The sequence below is a fragment of the Mastigoproctus giganteus genome, chromosome 13 (assembly GCF_048544385.1).
Source record: "Mastigoproctus giganteus isolate SK-2022 chromosome 13, ASM4854438v1, whole genome shotgun sequence".
In the NCBI taxonomy this organism is placed as follows: domain Eukaryota; kingdom Metazoa; phylum Arthropoda; class Arachnida; order Uropygi; family Thelyphonidae; genus Mastigoproctus; species Mastigoproctus giganteus.
Genome location: NC_143587.1, coordinates 30,621,512 through 30,640,442, shown reverse-complemented (window position 1 = coordinate 30,640,442; position 18,931 = coordinate 30,621,512). Strand labels below are relative to the sequence as shown.

The window sequence follows — 18,931 nt, the reverse complement described above, 5'->3', positions numbered from 1 at the left end:
CAAAACTGATTTATTAATAGTGAGATTATTTTATTACAATTTTGAAGACTAAATGCACAAGTCATAAGTTATGGGTTGAAATTATCTATATAATATCGGTGTAAATACACCATAGTTTACCCAAAAATTTAACTACATAAGTAGTGTAAAGGCATCGTTTGATTTTATCTCATATCGTGGTTACCTTCACAACAAGATACCAGGTATTACACTATTTCAAATAAATAACGCTTCTCTAGTAGAGGAGACTATTGTTATTTATTCTCAGTGGGGTGGTGGTGCTCACTGAGAATAAATAACAATAGTCTCCTCTACTAGAGAAGCGTTATTTATTTGAAATAGTGTAATACCTGGTATCTTGTTGTGAAGGTAACCACGATATGAGATAAAATCAAACGATGCCTTTACACTACTTATGTAGTTAAATTTTTGGGTAAACTATGGTGTATTTACACCGATATTATATAGATAATTTCAACCCATAACTTATGACTTGTGAAATGGTGAAGATAATGATAATATTATCATTATCTTCACCATTTGGCATCTCTCATTACCAGGGTACCTGCCTGCCCACTGATGAGTGAGTCAACAAGCTCTGAAACGAGTTTGGGTGGTGGTGTGGTGCCACTCAGAATAAATAACAATAGTCTCCTCTACTAGAGAAGCGTTATTTATTTGAAATAGTGCAATACCTGATATCTCATTGTGAAGGTAGCCACAATATGAGATAAAATCAAACTATGCCTTTACACCACTTATGTAGTTAAATTTTTGGGTAAACTATGGTGTATTTACACTGATATTATATATTTTATTACAATGTCTTTATTTATTTATGTTAAACATAATGCATATTTGCATAATTTGATTTAGCCTTGTCAACTGTCTCAGTCAATTTTCAAATTTACATTTTGTTTGTTACATTTGCTTATTTAATCTATGGGGGGGGTTTGTGGACCTGGCATACTTTATAATTTTGCATTGAGTTTAGTTTATTCATTAATTTATTTCTTTGTCTGGATCACAGAAGGATATCCATTGATATCTCACTGGATGGTGGTCAATGACTGAAATACAATCCTTTTCGAATTCATAAGTACCTATGTATCCTCAAAGAGAAGGTGCTTGTAAGTTCTCTGTATTTATAATTCCATTTATTTTATTAAAGTGGCAAACATACTTGAGTGGTGCAGGCATGAGTCTCCTTGGATGATGGGGTTATGCATTTGCACTACTGAGGGGGGGGGGTGTTTCCTTCGTTTTTCTTTCCTTATTTTTTATGGTTGTATTTTATTTTGAATATTAGGGTGGCCTGGTACTTAGGTAGTAGAATCATCCCTCGCCATATACAACCTCTAATTGTAGCATCAATTTGCTGATTTGTATCCTGGAGTAATTAGTGTTTTATTTTCTACAACTGTCATGGAGACATAACCATGTTTATATTTATAGCAAAGTTAAATAATAAAATAAACAATCTAAATGATATTATACAGTGGCATCATGGGTCAGTGATGCATTTCTACAACAACACGTTGCATTCTGAGGTAAAGCATTTTCTACATATTACTGACTAAAAATTTTTGTTTAATATAGTGTATAGGTAAAGTGATTCTGAATAAGTAAAGAGTGCCACATAATTTTTGTGGTTTGCAAACATTTCTGGGGGAAGGAAAAAAAAAAAATGATTTTTTAAAAAAAATCTGGTATCTAATTTTATTCTGTTTTAGAGAATATGGAAATTACGTCTCTCTATTATGATTAATTTTGAGCTCTATTGTAATTAGAACTTTGTTTAAAATTTGAGTACCTTTTTTTTGCATCCAATTTCATAGGTTTTGATACAAACTATTTGTACAACACTACTTTTTTTTTTTTCTAAGAAAAGAGATTACCACTTCTATCTGCTGCTCCTCCATGCATAATTCTTGCTATTATTATAGTTCCTGAGCTTTCATCATATTTTATTGTGGCCCCCTAAAGAAAAATATGGTATATTAATGTTTAACTCATCACTTGGTGTCATTCTGTGTTTGTTTAAAAATTACCAAAATGTGCTACTCCTCACAACAATAACAACATAAAAAGTATCTGTGAACAAATTATAATGATTAACAATAAAATCTGTTCATAAGCATTAATTTCCAACTGCATACACAAATGGCATTTATATCTGAAATTATTTTGGCTATAATGTGTTAGTCCACATGATCAATTATTGTATATTATATCTCATGTATATGCATTTTTGAGCCAATTTTCATGTTGTGCAGATTTCAAATAACTCACAGGAAGAACTCATTTCCTCCACCTGATTGAAATAAAGACATTCAGGCCAGAAACATTTGGGAATCATGGAAACAGTAGATACATAGCAACCTGCCAAACTTGAAAATGAAAATACCTGACCAAATTTCCATCCTGATAATGAAAATAGCTAAGCAAAATTGCATCCTAATAACAAATTTTTACTTAATGATGTACATTCAAAATTTAACACATTCATTGCTGTGACACATTATTCTTAAGTGGTCATTAAATGAGTTGTATAAAGGCATAGGACAACTGCTCAATATCAGCACACTGAATGAACTCTGGACTATTTTTAGCAATGCTTAATTTTTTATTTTATTTATTAAATACTTGATAAACAGTTTCATTTGTTCTTAGCTTGTGTTATTAGTTTGTATACATAGAATAAACTTTTGATAAAATTTTTAGGTTTTGAACTATTGAAAGTTTATTCCAAGTACATAAACTACACAAGTAATGAACAAATAAAACTGTGAACCAAGTCTTTAACAACACAGTTAATGATTTAAAAAATAAATAAAATGAAACCAAGTGCTGCTACAAATAACTCATATTTCAATCAGTGTGCTAATACGGAACAGTTGTTAATTTCAAGTGCCTTTACAGTATCGATTTATTAGGTGATTAAGAATGATTGCATATATGCATCACAAAAAAATCACTTCAGCGCCATTTGAGGTGTACATGTGTCAGCAAATATGTTAACAGAAGCCACTTCATTGTTAGAACTTCTCTTCTTTCTGCTGTAATTTATGCAGATAGACATGAAAAGTAACAAATCATAACTTTAACTGCACTATAGCAATAAACTTAAAAAAAAAGAAAAAAAAAGAGTGCATCTATTGGAAATAGATGCACTCTTTTTTATGTAATATACATGAAAAGTAATTTTCTCTTATCTCTTTTTTACAGAAGAAAAAAAAATACAATAGACAACGAGATAAATGATTACATTTTTCTTAAATTTTGAATATTTTTAATTTATAACTGGAGGCTTTGCCCTAATAAATTAATTGCATTAATTATTTATACACTACATACTGAGAAATTATATATAAATGTATATACACTACATACTGAGAAATTACATTTTGCCATTTTATAAGTTAAACTTTATTAAGATTAATTTCTTTAAAAATAATTACCAGTGGTTCATTGCTTTTGACAAGTTGAACAATTTTTACAGTTTCTTCATCTTCCTCTACCTCATGTGGAACTTCTGGTAGAGTTGGTAGAAATTCTTTTCTTGCTACTTGATCATGTGTTTCTAGTAAGGCCTAATATCAAAAATTGAGAAAGTAAGCTCTTAAAGATCAAATAAAAAACTGCAGTAAAGTTGTTTTAAAGATGTGCACAGACAAATGGTCCACTGTTTCAGATTAGAGTCCAGCAAAAGAGTTTTGATTTTATGTGACAGAAATTACCTTAAATATGATTAAATGCTGCACGGCATTTAACTGGTATTTAAGAGCATTTAATGGTATATATACAACCCATACCTGTCTATATCAAATTTCAGAAATTATGGGGACTGGTATGAAAGTACTGCCTCCTGATTTTTTACTTTCAAATGTGGTGCCATAGATCATTTTGCATGTTACTGAGTGGTCACTAGAGGTTTCCAGTTTCACCATACTGAGCAGTGCTGTGATTAGTCTTGTGTGTGCAGCACACAGATAGTTCAAAATGGTAGACATTACAGTTATACGTATCGAGCAAAGAGTGGTGATTGAATTTCTTACCAAGGAAGAAGTGATGCCTATCGAAATCCATAAGAGTCTCAAAAATGTTTATGGTGACAATATGAGGAAAGTGACATTGCTGAAAAGTCCCGAAGTGGCCAGCCAGTTAGACAACAAGAGCCGGATCAACGTGCTGATCAAAGAAGATCACTGCAACACAACATGGGAATTGTGCAATTCAGTAGGTATAGGGAAACCTGCTGTAATAACCATCATAAAGGAAGAAGGCTACAAAAAGAAATCCATACCAAAAGAAATCTCTTTTTTTGTAGCCCAAAAATGCTAATGCATGAGCACGAAAAAAACATGGAATCATCTGTATGGTACTTCTCCAACGCTATGAGAGTGAAGGAGAGGTTTTTCTTTCACGTGTAGTCAGGTGATGAAACCTGGGTCTACCATTACGACCCTGAAACAAAGACAGTCGATGGAATGGTACCATCAAAATTCACTGCACAAGATGTTCAAAAGACAGCCTTCTGTTGTTAAAGTCATGGCAAACAGTGTTTTTGGGACAAAGATGGATGGGGTCTTGCTTGTGGACTTCTCGGAGCGTGGCACCACAATCAATTCAGGTTGATATGCAGAAACATTGAAGAGAGTTAAAAGCCCGCATTCGTAGAGGTCGACTGGACAAAAACTTTAATGAGTTATTCTTTTCCATAACAGCACATGACCCCACACCAGTCTGCACATGTGGAGACCATTGCAAAACTGGGGTGCACTGTTCTTCCTCATCCCTCTCATAGCCTGGATCTTGCACTCTGTGGAAGGCATTTTGCAGATGACAACCAGCTCATGCACAATGTTCAAAGCCTTCCAGAGCAAGAGTAAGGACTTTTATAGGACTGGAATAGCGTCCGACTCAGAGATGGTGACTTTGTGGAAAAATCAGTGTGTTTATTAATGATTGAGGATTAATTGATGTAAAAGGCATAGTCTAGGAATTAAATTTTCTGAGGAAAAAAATAGGAGGCATTACTTTAGTACTGCTCCTTGTAGAATCTGAAACACTTTTAATACAAATAAAAGTTCCAGCTTGAAGGCACCAGAATAGCATTTTCTAGATGGAAAGGTCTTACAAATTATATAATAAGAAATTAACTATGAAAAGCAATCATTTGCATTTTAAAATTATTTTTCCACTCTTATTTTTTCAATACAGTAATAGAACTATATTGAGAAAAGTAGAAAAAAAAAAGAAAAGAAAAGTACTATACTGAGAAGACACCATTTGCCACTACTAGACTAGTAGTAGTGGAAAATGATGCAAGAATGCAAGCTTATAAAACATCAGCAAAAAAAAAAAAAAAAAACCTACACACTTCACCCATCCATAAACTCCAAGAATCTGCCTAGTTTTTCCTTGAATTTATTCAAACCATCCACTTCAACAACAACAGATGGAAGCCTGTTCCACCAATCGATCACCTGCAGGCTGAAAGCAAACTTCCATACATTTGCAACCATTCTTCAACTTAAATTTATGCCCCTTCATTTGTGTAGTCTCAACAAGAGGGAGAATGTTATTCATATTCAGCATACTCAATCCATTCAAGGCCTTAAACACTTCAATCAGATCACCCCCACATGTGCCTAGTATCCAGATGATGCAATTTGCAGAAATGAAACCTTTCTAGGTAAGAGCATTGAAGTTTTGTTCTCTTCACCAATCTGGTAATCCTTCTCTGCATCCGTTTCAGCAGACCTACATCCTTCCTAAAGTGAGGCCTCCAGACCTATACACAAGATGTGGCCTAACAATGGCAAATGTACAAAGGGATAATCACCTCCTTATCCCTGCTAGAAAAGTTTCTGTATATCATTGACAAAACCCTGTCCTGGCAGCATGTCTGCATTGCTCACAGAATTTCATGTCTGACTGCATAATTACCCCCTGGTCTTTTTATTTTCTACTACCCTGAGTGTAGTGTACCACACAGTTGATAAGTTACTCTGGGATTGCTGTTACCCACATGCAGTACCTTGCATTTATCAATGTGAAACTTCAACTGCCATTTCTATGCCCATCGACCAAATTTTCCTACATCTTGTTGCAGCAGCTCACCCTGATTATTGTCCTTAACTAACCTGCCTACCTTTGTATCATCTGCAGACATTAAGCCTGATATACTGCCCAGACACGATAGGAGGGAGTATATGATGAGAGCCTTGTCGATCAATTCGGCCCTGGAGGGATTGTGCAAGGCTCAAGGGGTAGAATTTTTTTCAGCCTGGACTGTACTTGTTAACAGGAGAGATTGCTTCTACAGGGATGGGATACACTTAAATAGAAAGGGTGCAAGAATTTTTGCTGATGCTGTCGAGGCAGTGTTAGGTGGGTCGGAAAACTGCTAGTTGGGGGGGATACAAGGACTAATAGATTAACAGTAGCCACTGGCAGAGGTGGAAGTGATTCTTGCACTGCTTCTATTGAAATGAGCAGAAGTCTGAAAAACAAGATGCAGGATATTTCAGAGACTGCTGGTAGTCATTGCGTTACAAGTAAACACATGGGTTGTGTTAGGGTAGCTAAGAATAGAAACAGGTGCATGTATACCTGCGTGTACACCAATGCTAGGAGTTTGGTAAATAAATTTGATGAATTTGAGGTATTGCTCAAAACATCAAAGGCAGATATTGTTGGGATATCAGAGACGTGGTGTCACACAGATATAAGTAATGCGGAACTGGAATTTGGGGAATACAATGTGTATAGAAAGGATAGACAGGACAGGAGGGGAGGAGGGGTTATGCTATTAATTAAGAAACACATAAAGTCCAAGGAAGTGAAGCCAGTCGACATCGATGGACAGGGCAGTGCCGAATCAGTTTGGTGTGACATAAGCATAGGGAAATCAAAATTGAGAGTAGGAGTGTGCTATAGGCCTAATGACTCTGATGAGTATAATAAGATATTGTACAGGGAAATAGAGTGGGCCAGTAAATCAGAGAGTCTTATAATGGGGGATTTTAATTTCCCAGATATTGACTGGAATTTGTGGGTTGGTCACTCGCACACTAGCAAGGCTTTTGTGGATTTATTGGATGATTGTTTTCTACACCAGCATGTTCGTGAGGCAACAAGAGGGAGCAATACTCTTGATCTGATTATCAGTAGTGACTCTTCATGCATTAAGAACCTGCAGATAAATGAACCACTAGGTGGCAGTGATCACAGTGTGTTGAAGTGGGATTTACTCAAGGAGGTAACTACCATCAGAGGTAAAGGGAAGGGTTTTTGTTTTCGTAAAGGCGACTATGATGGTCTGAGACAGTATTTAAATTTTATACAGTGGGACCAACTGATGATGTTACCAACAGCAAACTCAAAATGGGAAGCATTCAAGGAACTAATCTTGGAGGCTACCAGGCTTTACATACCAACTAAGAAATATTGTTCAAGGTTTAGGCCTAAATGGTTGTCAGATGAACTAATGAGACATGTGGCAGAGAAGAAAAATGCATGGGATACATATAAATTAATGGGTGACATGGAAGCCTATGATAGATATAAGTTGGTCTGTAACCAAGTCACAAAGGAGATTAGGCAGGCAAAGGCAGACTACGAAAAATCCTTGGCAAAGGACGCAAAGAAAAACAGAAAAGAGTTCTTTACATACTTGAACTCGAGAAGGAAAGGGATGAATCAGATTGGTCCACTGGATATTGATGGTTCAACAGTTGAGGATCCTGCTCAGGTGGCTAACAATCTAAACGAGTATTTTGCATCTACATTCACGCATGAGGAGTTATTCAGGAAGGAGAATGATGTAGGTAAAGTAAACATTGGCAGTGAGCTGGATGATTTTGTAATAACTGAGAGGAAAGTGGAGGAGAGATTGTTGAGGATAAACATAAAAAAGGCACCTGGGGTGGATGGGATCTATCCAGTTATATTAAAGGAGGCAGCAAAGGAAGTAAGCAAACCCCTAGCCATAATTATGAGAGCTTCTTTGGACTCAGGGGAGGTACCCTTAGACTGAAGATGTGCAAATGTGACCCCAATTCACAAAGGAGGATCAAAGGTTGACACAAGTAATTATAGACCTGTGAGTTTAACTTCTGTTCCAGGTAAATTAATGGAGGCACTGGTTAAAGAAGCACTGCAGGATCATCTAGACAAGAATTCAGTTATAGCTCAGACGCAGCATGGTTTTGTTAAGGGCAGGTCTTGCCTGACCAATTTGATTGGATACTATGATGTAGTCACAAAAGAACTGGATGCAGGGAATAACTTTGATATTATATATTTGGATCTTAGAAAGGCTTTTGATACTGTTGCACATGGAAGACTGCTGCACAAATTGGAGCAGTGTGGCATTGGAGGCAAATTGCTGCTATGGATAAGGGGATGGTTGAGTGGCAGAAGACAGAGAGTGGTAATCAATGGACACTGCTCAACGTGGACTAATGTTATTAGTGGAGTTCCTCAAGGTTCAGTGTTGGGTCCGTTGTTGTTTTCGGTGTTTATGAATGATATTGATGATGGGATATCAAGTTTAATGTCCAAGTTTGCAGATGATACAAAGGTTGGCAGGGTCGTCAAGGACACTACTGACGCTATGCTGCTGCAACAGGATCTGGAAAGGTTGAACAGATGGGCTGAGAGGTGGCAAATGAAGTTTAACATTGACAAATGTAAAGTACTGCATATGGGAAACAGTAACCCCAGAGCAACGTATCAACTCTGCGGTACCACACTGACAGTGGTGGAGAATGAAAAGGACCTGGGGGTAATTGTGCAGGGAGATATGAAGTTCTCTGAGCAGTGCAGACGAGCTGCAAGAGTAGCTCATGGTGTCTTGTCAATGATATACAGGAATTTTTCAAGCAGGGATAAGGAGGTGATTATTCCCTTGTATAAGGCAATGGTTAGGCCACATCTTGAGTACTGTATACAGGTCTGGAGGCCTCATTTCAAGAAGGATGTAGAGCTGCTGGAACGGGTACAGAGAAGGGCAACAAGATTAGTAAATGGAACAAAGGGTTGCTCTTACGAAGAAAGGCTTAAGTTTTGCAAATTACAGAGTCTGGAGACTAGGCACCGGCGAGGTGATCTGATAGAGGTGTATAAGGCCTTGAATGGTTTGTGAATGCTCAATGCCAATGGGATTCTTCATCTTTCTCAGAATAATCACCTCAGAGGGCATAAATTCAAATTGAGGAAGGACGGATGTCGGATAGATGTGCGGAAATTTGCCTTTGGCCAGCGGGTGGTTGGTTGGTGGAACCGACTTCCATCACTTGTTGTTGAAGTTGATAGCCTAAACAAATTTAAAGCTCAACTGGACAGGTATTTCGAACGAACGGAGGGGTGAAATGGGAGAGGGTTTTTTTTTTTTTTTGGGCTGATGCTGAATAAGCTTGCTTTCTTGCATCGTATGCCTCTACTAATGCTAATGCTAATGCTAATACCTTCATCAATATCATTAATAAATATTGAAAACTACAATGGGCCCAGCATTGAACCCTGGGGGACTCTACTAATAATATTAGTCCATGAAGAGCAGTGCCTACTGATAAACCTCTGGTACCTCCCCACCCTCTGCATTTTCTTTAAAATAACCATCCCTTTATCCATAGCAGTAACTTGCCCTTAATGCCACATTGCTCCAGTTTATACAGTAGTCTTTTATGTGCAAAATCAGTATCAACAGTATCAAAAGCCTTCTGGAAATCCAAGTACAGTAAGTTTCCAACATATGTAAGAGATATGTTCCAGGACTTCTTACGTAAGTAGAGTTTTATGTACTCGGGAATAACTATTAAATATTGCTATGCCAATATCCGTGATATGCCAAAATTACAAAAACCACATAACATCCTCAGAAGAACAAAGTAAAATAGTTATATATTTTATATATATATAAAAATAGTTGCATTTTTTATTAGTTCAATTAAAAACTATATCTGAGGACAGCTTTGAAGTAGCTGGAGTGGCACATAAGAAAAGAAAACAAAAAAAGAAGAAAAAATGCACGTTATTGTAATGTAAAAATTGATATATATTTCGTAGCCTTAGTTTTCTTAGTCGGCACCATTTATTCTCTTAGTCGCCACCATGATAAGGTCTTTACACAAAATGAAATTTTCTGTAAAGAACTTCACGGGGTTAATGCGGAAACACTATCACCTTGTGAACTTACATGCTCACATTTTACTAAAGTACATTTCTGGAGGTTACTACTATAAAACAATAAAAACAATTTGCAATTTACGGTTTATTGGGCTTTTCTGTTAGTGCAATTCGTTATATTGATCTTATTGCATTTGCGATAATACCGATAGCTGGAATTTTGTGGATTTTTAAGTTATTATGGTGAAATAACTTCACTGAAATCTGTCCCCTTCACTGAAATCTTCATTCATATAATAAAAGCATAAATAAGTTTTCAGAATCTTCTCTTCATTCCTAATTTTAAAAATTTTTTAAGCATGTTACTCCTTATCTCACTTGTGCAATTTGTGTGTGTGCCATGTTCACCATTATTGATTGCTTATTATTATTTTTTACTATTTTAAATTCTACAATCCTAAAAAAAAAAAGAAAGAAAAATTTGAGTGAAAAAAAATTTACGTAAGTCTGAAGTTACATAACTCTGGGCTTACGTGTAAGTCAGGGACTTATCGTATATAATATTAAAATTATTTTTTGCATCCAGTTCCTTGGTTGCTGCATCATAATAACCTATGAGATTGGTTAGATAAGACTGCCCCATAACAAATCCATGCTGTGACTGCAGTATATTATTATTCCTGTCCAATTAGTCCTGCATTACTTCTTTAACCAGCAACTCCATTATTTTCTCTGGAACAGAAGTTAAGCTAACAGGTCTGTAATTACCATATTTGTCAGCTTATAAGACACTTTCTTTTTTTCCCTTTTAAATACCTTAAAAAAAAAAAAAAATCACCCTGTGTCTTAGAAGCTGAGGCACCTCCGTAGCATGCTTCTTGATTAGACTGGGGTTCGAGCCTGTGACCACTAAATACGGAGGATGCGGAAAGGTCAGGGAATGACCACCGCATATCCCCGGAGCAATATGGCCTTAGTTGCTAATGCTCCTAAAAACCAAATAACAACAACAAATAATAACTTAGTAGCTGAAAGTGGCAATACAGCACATGTGAGAGTTAACGTATAGTAGTAAAACTGAGAGTTAACGTATAGTAGTTAACGGATAGTTAACTACTATACGTCACTTTTCAGTAATTACCAGGCTGTAGTAGTAGTGGCATGTGATGCAAGAAAGCAAGTGTATGAGCTTATGCAGCATCAGCCAAAAAAAAAAATCACACCATTGCCTCCAAATGCCTGTCCAGTTCCTCCTTAAATTGATTCAACCTATCAACTTCCACAACGACAGATGGAAGTTTGTTCCAGCAATTAACCACCCGCTATTTTTGGAGTAACAAGTAAATTCCAGTTATACAATTTAAGCCCTAATCAATGGCAGGTGCATCAAAAAGGCAAAATTATACGATTGGATTTAAGCTAAAAGTAGTACAATATGCCAAAGATCATGGGAACAGAGCAGCAGAACGAAATTTCGGACCACCATCTACTGAGAAGATGGTTTGTCGTGGAGCAAGCAGGAAGTTTTATTACAAGAAGTTGATAAAACAAAGAACTATTGCAAAATTCCACCTGAATGGCCAAATTTGGAAGAAAACTTGTGTATTTGGATAATGGAACTTAGAGACATGGATACTGCAGTGAGTACTAAAATGATAATAGTAGAAGCACAGAAACAAGTAGTTGATATTGGGATACACGACTTTAAAGAAACTGAATCTTGGTGTTATTGCTTCATGAAAAGAAAAGGGTTAATTTTACGCACAAGAACCAGAGAATGCCTGCTGAGTATGAACAGAAAATATTAATTTCCATAAATTTGTCATTAACGCTATTAAATTTGTCAGAAAACAAAGCTACTACAAACTTAGCCAAATCGGGAATATGGATGAATTTCCATTGACTTTTGATGTGCCATCCAATAAAACTGTAAATCTGAGAGTACAAAAATCTATAACTATTAAAACCACTGGACACGAAAAGACACACCATACTGCATTAACTTGTTGTGCTGATGGCACCAAACTTACTTTTTAAAAGAAAAACTTTACTAAAAGAAAAACTGCAAAATGGAATGTATGCACTTGTACAACCAAAGGGATGGATGGATGAAGAATATATCAAGGATTGGTTTGAAAAAGTTTGGTTCGAATGTCCTGGTGGACTATTGTGTAAAAATGCTACTAGTATGGGATCAGTTTAGAGCATGTAGGACTGAAAACATCAAACAACTGGCAGAAATGATGACACAGAATTAGCGGTAATTCAGGGTGGCTTAACTTCCCAGTCACAGCCATTCGATGGCAGCATCAATAAGCCATTCAAGAATAACATGCGGGAGCAATAGAATAAATGGATGAGGGAGAGGAACCATGATATGAAGCTTATAGGAAAGATGAAATGTCTATCAATAGCACAAGTGTGTAAACGGGTGCTGAAGTCGTGGCATGATGTTAAGACTGAAATTGTGGTCAAGTCCTTTAAAAAAATGCAATGGATGGCATCACTGAAGATCATTTATTGTATGAGTGACAGTGTTACTAGTGAAGAGGATGACGATAATGATGTTCAAGTCAGTAATGAATCTGAAGTTGAAAAATACTAAAATAATAAGAACTAGGGAGCTTACCCACCCTGCTCACCAATCCTCCCCCACACGCTTTTCTACGTAAAATGTAGAGATATGACAGAGTAAGTCAAATCTTTTCTACATAAAAGACACACGTGTCGAAACACACTGATCGATATCTAATTAAGAAATGACCTATGTAATTATTTACCTGTGCATTTGTAGTGATGTAATTACTCTGCCCACTTGTAACACATAACCTGCATCCCTCTTCTCCCATTGGCTACTGCACCCCACCATGCAGCATTCTCAAGGTCAATAAATATCACTATTTAATTTACCTGCGTTTACACAGGTCACTTAGGAAAAGACCTTTTGCTTCAGGTTCCATAATGCAGGAGGAATACTGTTGCATTCGAAAGAGCAGGACTAAAATATTTACAAACTAATATATATACAAATATATAACGTTATGCAGGCAGTTGTCTGATTCTACCCAGTAACTAATTTGTGTTCCTTGCATTTAATGTTCGCCAACCTCGTGCACATGCTTCACTGTGTAATACACGACCATGCCCAGCATCATTTGATGTTCCATTGTAACATTTTTTGTTGTTGTTGTTTATTGGATTTTAGGAGCATTAGCAACTAAGGCCATATTTCTCCGGGAACATGCAGTGGTCATTCCCTGACCTTTTTGCATCCTCCGTATTTGGTGGTGACGGGCTCGAACCCCAGTCCAATCAAGAAGCGTGTGCTATGCACTGCTGCTCCTGCCCACCTGGCTACGGAGGCACCAGGAAAAGGAGGTGATTATCCCTTTGTATCAGGAAATGGCCAGGCCACGCCATGAGTACTGCGTACAGGTCTGGAGGCCTCATTTTAGGAAGGATATAGATTTGCTTGAGCGTGTACAGAGAAGGGCAACAAGATGGGTGAGGGGAATGAAGGGATCCCCTTACCTAGAGAGGCTTAAGTTCTGCAAATTGCAGAAGCTGGAGACTAGGCACCTGTGAGGTGATCTCATTGAGGTGTATAAAGCCTTGAATAGGTTGAGAATGCTGAATTCTGATGGGATTCTTCCACTTGCTCAGATTACAAACCTAAGGGGGCATAAATTCAAATTAAGGAAAGACAGTTGTAGAATAGATGTGCAGAAATTTGCCTTTAGCCAGTGGGTGGTTAATTGATGGAACAAAACTTCCATTTGTCGTTGTGGAAGTTGATAGCTTAAATAAATTCAAGGAGGAACTGGACAAACATTTAGAGGGAACGGATGTGTGAATTTTTTTTTTTTTTTTTTGCTGATACTACATAAGCTTATATGCTTGCTTTCTTGCATCACATGCCTCTATTACTATTCTGTTCAAATTGTCATCCTCTAAATCAACTCCAATTCAAGTAATGAAATTACAAACAGTGGAGGAATGCTGATCATTCATCAGACACATTCATATTTACTTTAGGTCCTTGAGGATGTCACAGATATTCTCCCAGACAAGCTGTACTGGCTACCTTGGAGTCTAATACACTGATGGAACTGATATTTGGGTGACATTCAAGTCAAGTAGACCCAATTTCGGCGAAGTACAGATGGTCTGTGACAGCCAAATCCTCTGCTTGCACCTTCATGATGGTGGGACTGTTAGTAATCCTGGGTATAACCTCCATGAACAAGCACACTGTGGATGACCACCCAGGTATGAACCAACGTAAGCAGGGGTTGAGGTGTGGCACCCACACCACATGGAGGAATGCTGCCCCTCTGTGTTACCAGGCAATACTGGGTGGTAGATGACTCTCATCAACCGGTGCAATATCACCACTTTGCTTATTGGAGGCTTGAAGTGGTGGACCCCATGATTAGTCTCCAGAGCTAAGTTCCGGCTGGTTGGTTAGATGAGTTTTATTGGCGCATCAGCAACTTAGGCTATAATGTGCCAAAACTTTGTCAAAAAAATTAGTAAAACATTCAGTGACCTAATGAATCAGGTCACTAAGTCAGGGTATAAAACAATTATAAACTGTAAAAGACTGTAAACAAGTAACAATAGTAAATCTTAAAATAATAAGATTTTTTAAATACGAGTAAAAAGGTTTACTGTTTTTAGGAAACTAAAAATAGCAGACACATGGTCATTGTCGGATAAAATCCGACTGAGTGTATATGGCTCAGTCAGATGGTTAAAAGCGGTAAAACGAGCATTTCTAAAACTGGTACAGTCACATAAAAAATGTTGAACCGATAAAATGGTGTCGCACTGCTCGCACATAGGAGGGTCATCAGCCCTCAGCAAAAAGGAGTGTGTGATATGACAGTGTCCTATGCGGAGCCGAGCAAGAACAACTTCCTCTTTGCGATCCCTGCGTAAGCTGGACCGCCAAGGATGGATCACAGGCTTAATTCGACATAGTTTGTTTGTAGTAATCAGTCGATGCCACGAATCTTGCCACTGAGATTGTAGGTTACTACGGATCACTTGCCTGTAGTCTGTATAGGGGACTAACAGGTCAAGATTATCCGTCAGGGCTGCCGATTTGGCTGCAGTGTCAGCCAAATCATTTCCTCTAATTCCGATGTGACTGGGGATCCAGCAGAAGCGGATATCGAATCCACTTACATAGAGGCTGTATATTATCTGCTGAATTCGGGACAGGGTTGGATGATTAGTGTGTGACATCGCTGATAAAGCCTGTAGTGCACTCATTGAATCGGCATATATAATACACCGTTGGTAACGGTGTTTTCTTATGTGATCTAGAGCTAACTCTATGGCATGCAGCTCTGCAGTGTAAATGCTGCAGTCAAGGGGTATCTGCTCTGATATGGTATTATTTGGAAAGACAGCAGCAGATCCCACATACGATTCTGACTTCGAGCCGTCTGTGTAAACTGGCAAGAAGTCAGAATGTTCTGCACGGTGTTGTGAATAGAGCTGAAGGTAGACAGATATTGGAGTATTAGACTTCGTCGCAATCTTGAGCGAGAAGTCACATGCTGGTGTTTGTGCATGCTAGGATGGAAGGGGCTCCTTTGGTGATTGAGCAACCTTGTCTACCGAGATGTTAAGCTCATTGAGTAGCTCTTGAACACGAATGCCGAATGGCATTCGTGTTCAAGAGCATCCATCATGTGTTATAAAGATTTTCCCATCGTGGCTCAAAAACGGATGTCCACGTGGGATGGTCTGGCAGGGACTTCAGCTTGAAGGCATATTGTAGAGACAACTGCATTCGTCAAAGCGACAAGGATGGTTCATTTGCTTCGACACACAGACTTTGGACAGGTGATGTTCTGAATGCACCAGTAGCGATACGAATGGTTTGGTGATGGATGGGGTCAAGCCAACGAACAGCACTATTTCTGGCAGATGCATACACCTGAGATCCATAATCTAATTTTGAGCGTACAAGTGCATGGTATAGACGTAGTAGAGTGCATCGGTCTGCACCCCAAGAGGTAGAAGAGAGAGAGCGGAGGATGTTAAGCCCTCTCGTACACTTTGTACGAAGCTGACGAATGTGTTGAACAAATGTCAACTTTTTGTCAAAAAAGAGTCCCAGGAATTTCGCCCCTGATACAACTGGAATGGTGTTTTGTCCAAGTCGTAATTCAGGCTCGGGGTGGAGGTTACATTTGCGACAAAAACGGACGCAAACGGTCTTCTCCGGTGAGAACCTGAAACCATTGGCCGTGGTCCAGGTGTTAACACGGTCAATAGCTTGTTGCAGTTGTCTCTCAATAACCCTCATATTGCATGATTGAGAGAATATGCTGAAGTCATCGACATAGAGTGCACTGTTTATAGTTGGAGGAAGTTGTTAAGAAATAGAATTTATTTTAATGGCAAAAAGCTTAACACTTAAGACAGATCCTTGTGGTACCCCCCTCCTCTTGGCAAAAAGGCCGCGAAAGGGAGGATCCTACACGAACTTGGAAATAACGGCAGGATAAAAAATTTTTAATAAAAATGGGAAGGTGGCCTCTCAGACCGAGGTTGTAAAGGTCTTTTAAAATACCAAATCTCCAAGTTGTGTTGTACGCTTTTTCAATGTCAAAGAAGATGGACACCAAGTGTTCTCTTTTTAGGAAAGCATCTCGGATTGATGTTTCCAGTCTAATTAAGTGGTCCAGTGTGGACCTGTTTCTTCGGAAGCCACACTGAAAGAGGGAGAGAAGGTCGTTCGATTCTAAATACCATAAGAGACGAGCATTGACTATTCTCTCCAATATTTTGCACAGACAGCTGGTCAGAGCAATAGGACAATAGTTTTTTGGACATTTAGGATCCTTTCCCGGCTTAGCAAAAGGAAGAATAGTTGCCTTGCGCCAGGTATCCGGAAAGTGCTCTTCAAGGAAGATTCTGTTATACAGGAAAAGCAAACAGTCCATGGATTCTGTTGAAAGATGTTTGATCATTTCATAATGGATGTTGTCTGGTCCAACAGCGGTAACCTTTGTACGGGCAAGTGCTGTTTTCAGCTCGTGGATAGTAAATGGCCCATTATACGGGTGGGAACCCTTCGATGTGAACTTAAGGGCCTGATTTTCAGTGTTGCCCTTTAAGACCAGAAACTCTGGGGAGTAAGATGATGTTGCAGAGATGTTAGAAAAAGTTTCCCCAAGAGCATTGGCTATTGCAATAGAGTCTGCAATAGTACATCCATTATATTCAAGGACCGATGAGGGGTGTGCTGTGTATTTTCCCTTCATTTTCCGGATTTTTTCCCAGACCACCTTAGTACTAGTGGACTGAGTAATTGATGAAGTAAAACGGATACACGATTCCTTTTGACTCTGACGACGGATGTAGCGTGCTTTGGTTCGTGCGCATTTAAAGGCTATAAGGTTGTTCATGGTAGGATATCGGCGAAATATCCCCCACGCTTTGTTTTGAGCCTTTCTTGCTGTTGTGCATTGTGAATTCCACCAAGGTTTGGGAAATGGTGGAAACCGGGCAGATGTTTTTGGAACAGCATTCGCAGCTGCTTGGACAATAATTTCTGTGATGTACGTTACTGCATCATTGATAGGCTCCTGACTGACTGTACTTAGGTCAAAATTTGCCTGATGTTGGAAGGCAGACCAGTCAGCGTGATCAATCTTCCACCGTGGTAACCTAAAAGGAAGACAAGGTCTCGCACTGTATAGCGAGGTTATCACAGGGAAGTGATCACTTCCGTATGGGTTCTCCTCCACTTCCCAAGTGAGTGAAGGGAGTAGAGAAGGGGAGCAGATAGAGAGATAAATGGCAGAAAAGGTATGGGTAGGCATGTGGAAGAAGGTGTTTGTTCCAGTATTTAGAAGGGAAAGGTCATTGTCATTTAGCATACGCTCCATGACTCGTCCCCTTCCGTTGATGTTAGCACTACCCCACAGGGTATTACGTCCATTAAAATCCCGAGAAGTAAGAAAGGGGGAGGCAACTGCGTTACAAGATCATCAAGGTCTTTCTGGGAGATGTCAGTCCCAGGTGGCAAATAAATTGAGCAGACCGTTAATAAAAATCCCACTGTAAGGCGAATTGCAACAGCCTCAACGCTAGTTGTAATTAGCAAGGGCTGAACTGGGGTCTGGTTCCCCACAAGGATAGCCACTCCTCCACGAGCAGAACCATCCGCAATTCTGTCCTTACGAAAAAGTGTTATATTATGTATGGTGGGGTTATCATTTGCCTTTAGATAAGTCTCCTGCAAACAAAAGCAAATTCGTTCGTGCTTTTGCAGGAGGGCCTTGATGTCATCAGTATTTCGCCGGAATCCACGACAATTCCATTGTAGGAATTTAGCCATTATTTTGGCTTGGTGGGGCCATCAGGCGGCTTCCGAGGTGCTGAGGGCTTACTTTTTTCAGTTCTGGCTTTATCCTTCCTGGGGAAGTATGGACGCTGACCAGTGTCCATTTCCTCCTCAGCAAAGAGCTCCAAAACTGAATCTTCTGGTACCTCCTTCTGCTCGACATCCATGTTTGCTTGGGTACTAGGGGGGACTTCACCTTTCTTATTCTTTTCTTTCGCAATTGCTTTTGTTAGTTGTGGAGCATTAGGAGGTACCGATATAGGAGTGGCAGCTGATTGGTCTTTCTGTGCAGGTTTTTGAGGACTTAAGAGATAACGTGCGATGGGAGTGAATGATTCTTTTGGAGGAATGGTCATGTCCGTCTGAGTTCCGATGGAACATCTCCCTGCTACCTTTTGGGCGTAGGTAGGTTTGTTGATGTTGAGA

The 18,931-nt window shown here is 38.6% G+C and overlaps 1 protein-coding gene across 1 annotated transcript in view; it reads right to left on the bottom strand.

The window, feature by feature from the left end:
- The window catches only part of metro (membrane palmitoylated protein 7-like protein metro), a 300,602-nt gene that overhangs the window by 131,888 nt on the left and 149,783 nt on the right, over positions 1-18,931 (bottom strand). The window contains exons 7-8 of the mRNA XM_090387397.1: positions 3,462-3,593; positions 1,899-1,980 (exon numbers count right to left, since the gene is read on the bottom strand). Coding sequence (XP_090243523.1) covers positions 1,899-1,980; positions 3,462-3,593 — 214 coding nt within the window. The remainder of the gene's footprint in view (positions 1-1,898; positions 1,981-3,461; positions 3,594-18,931) is intronic.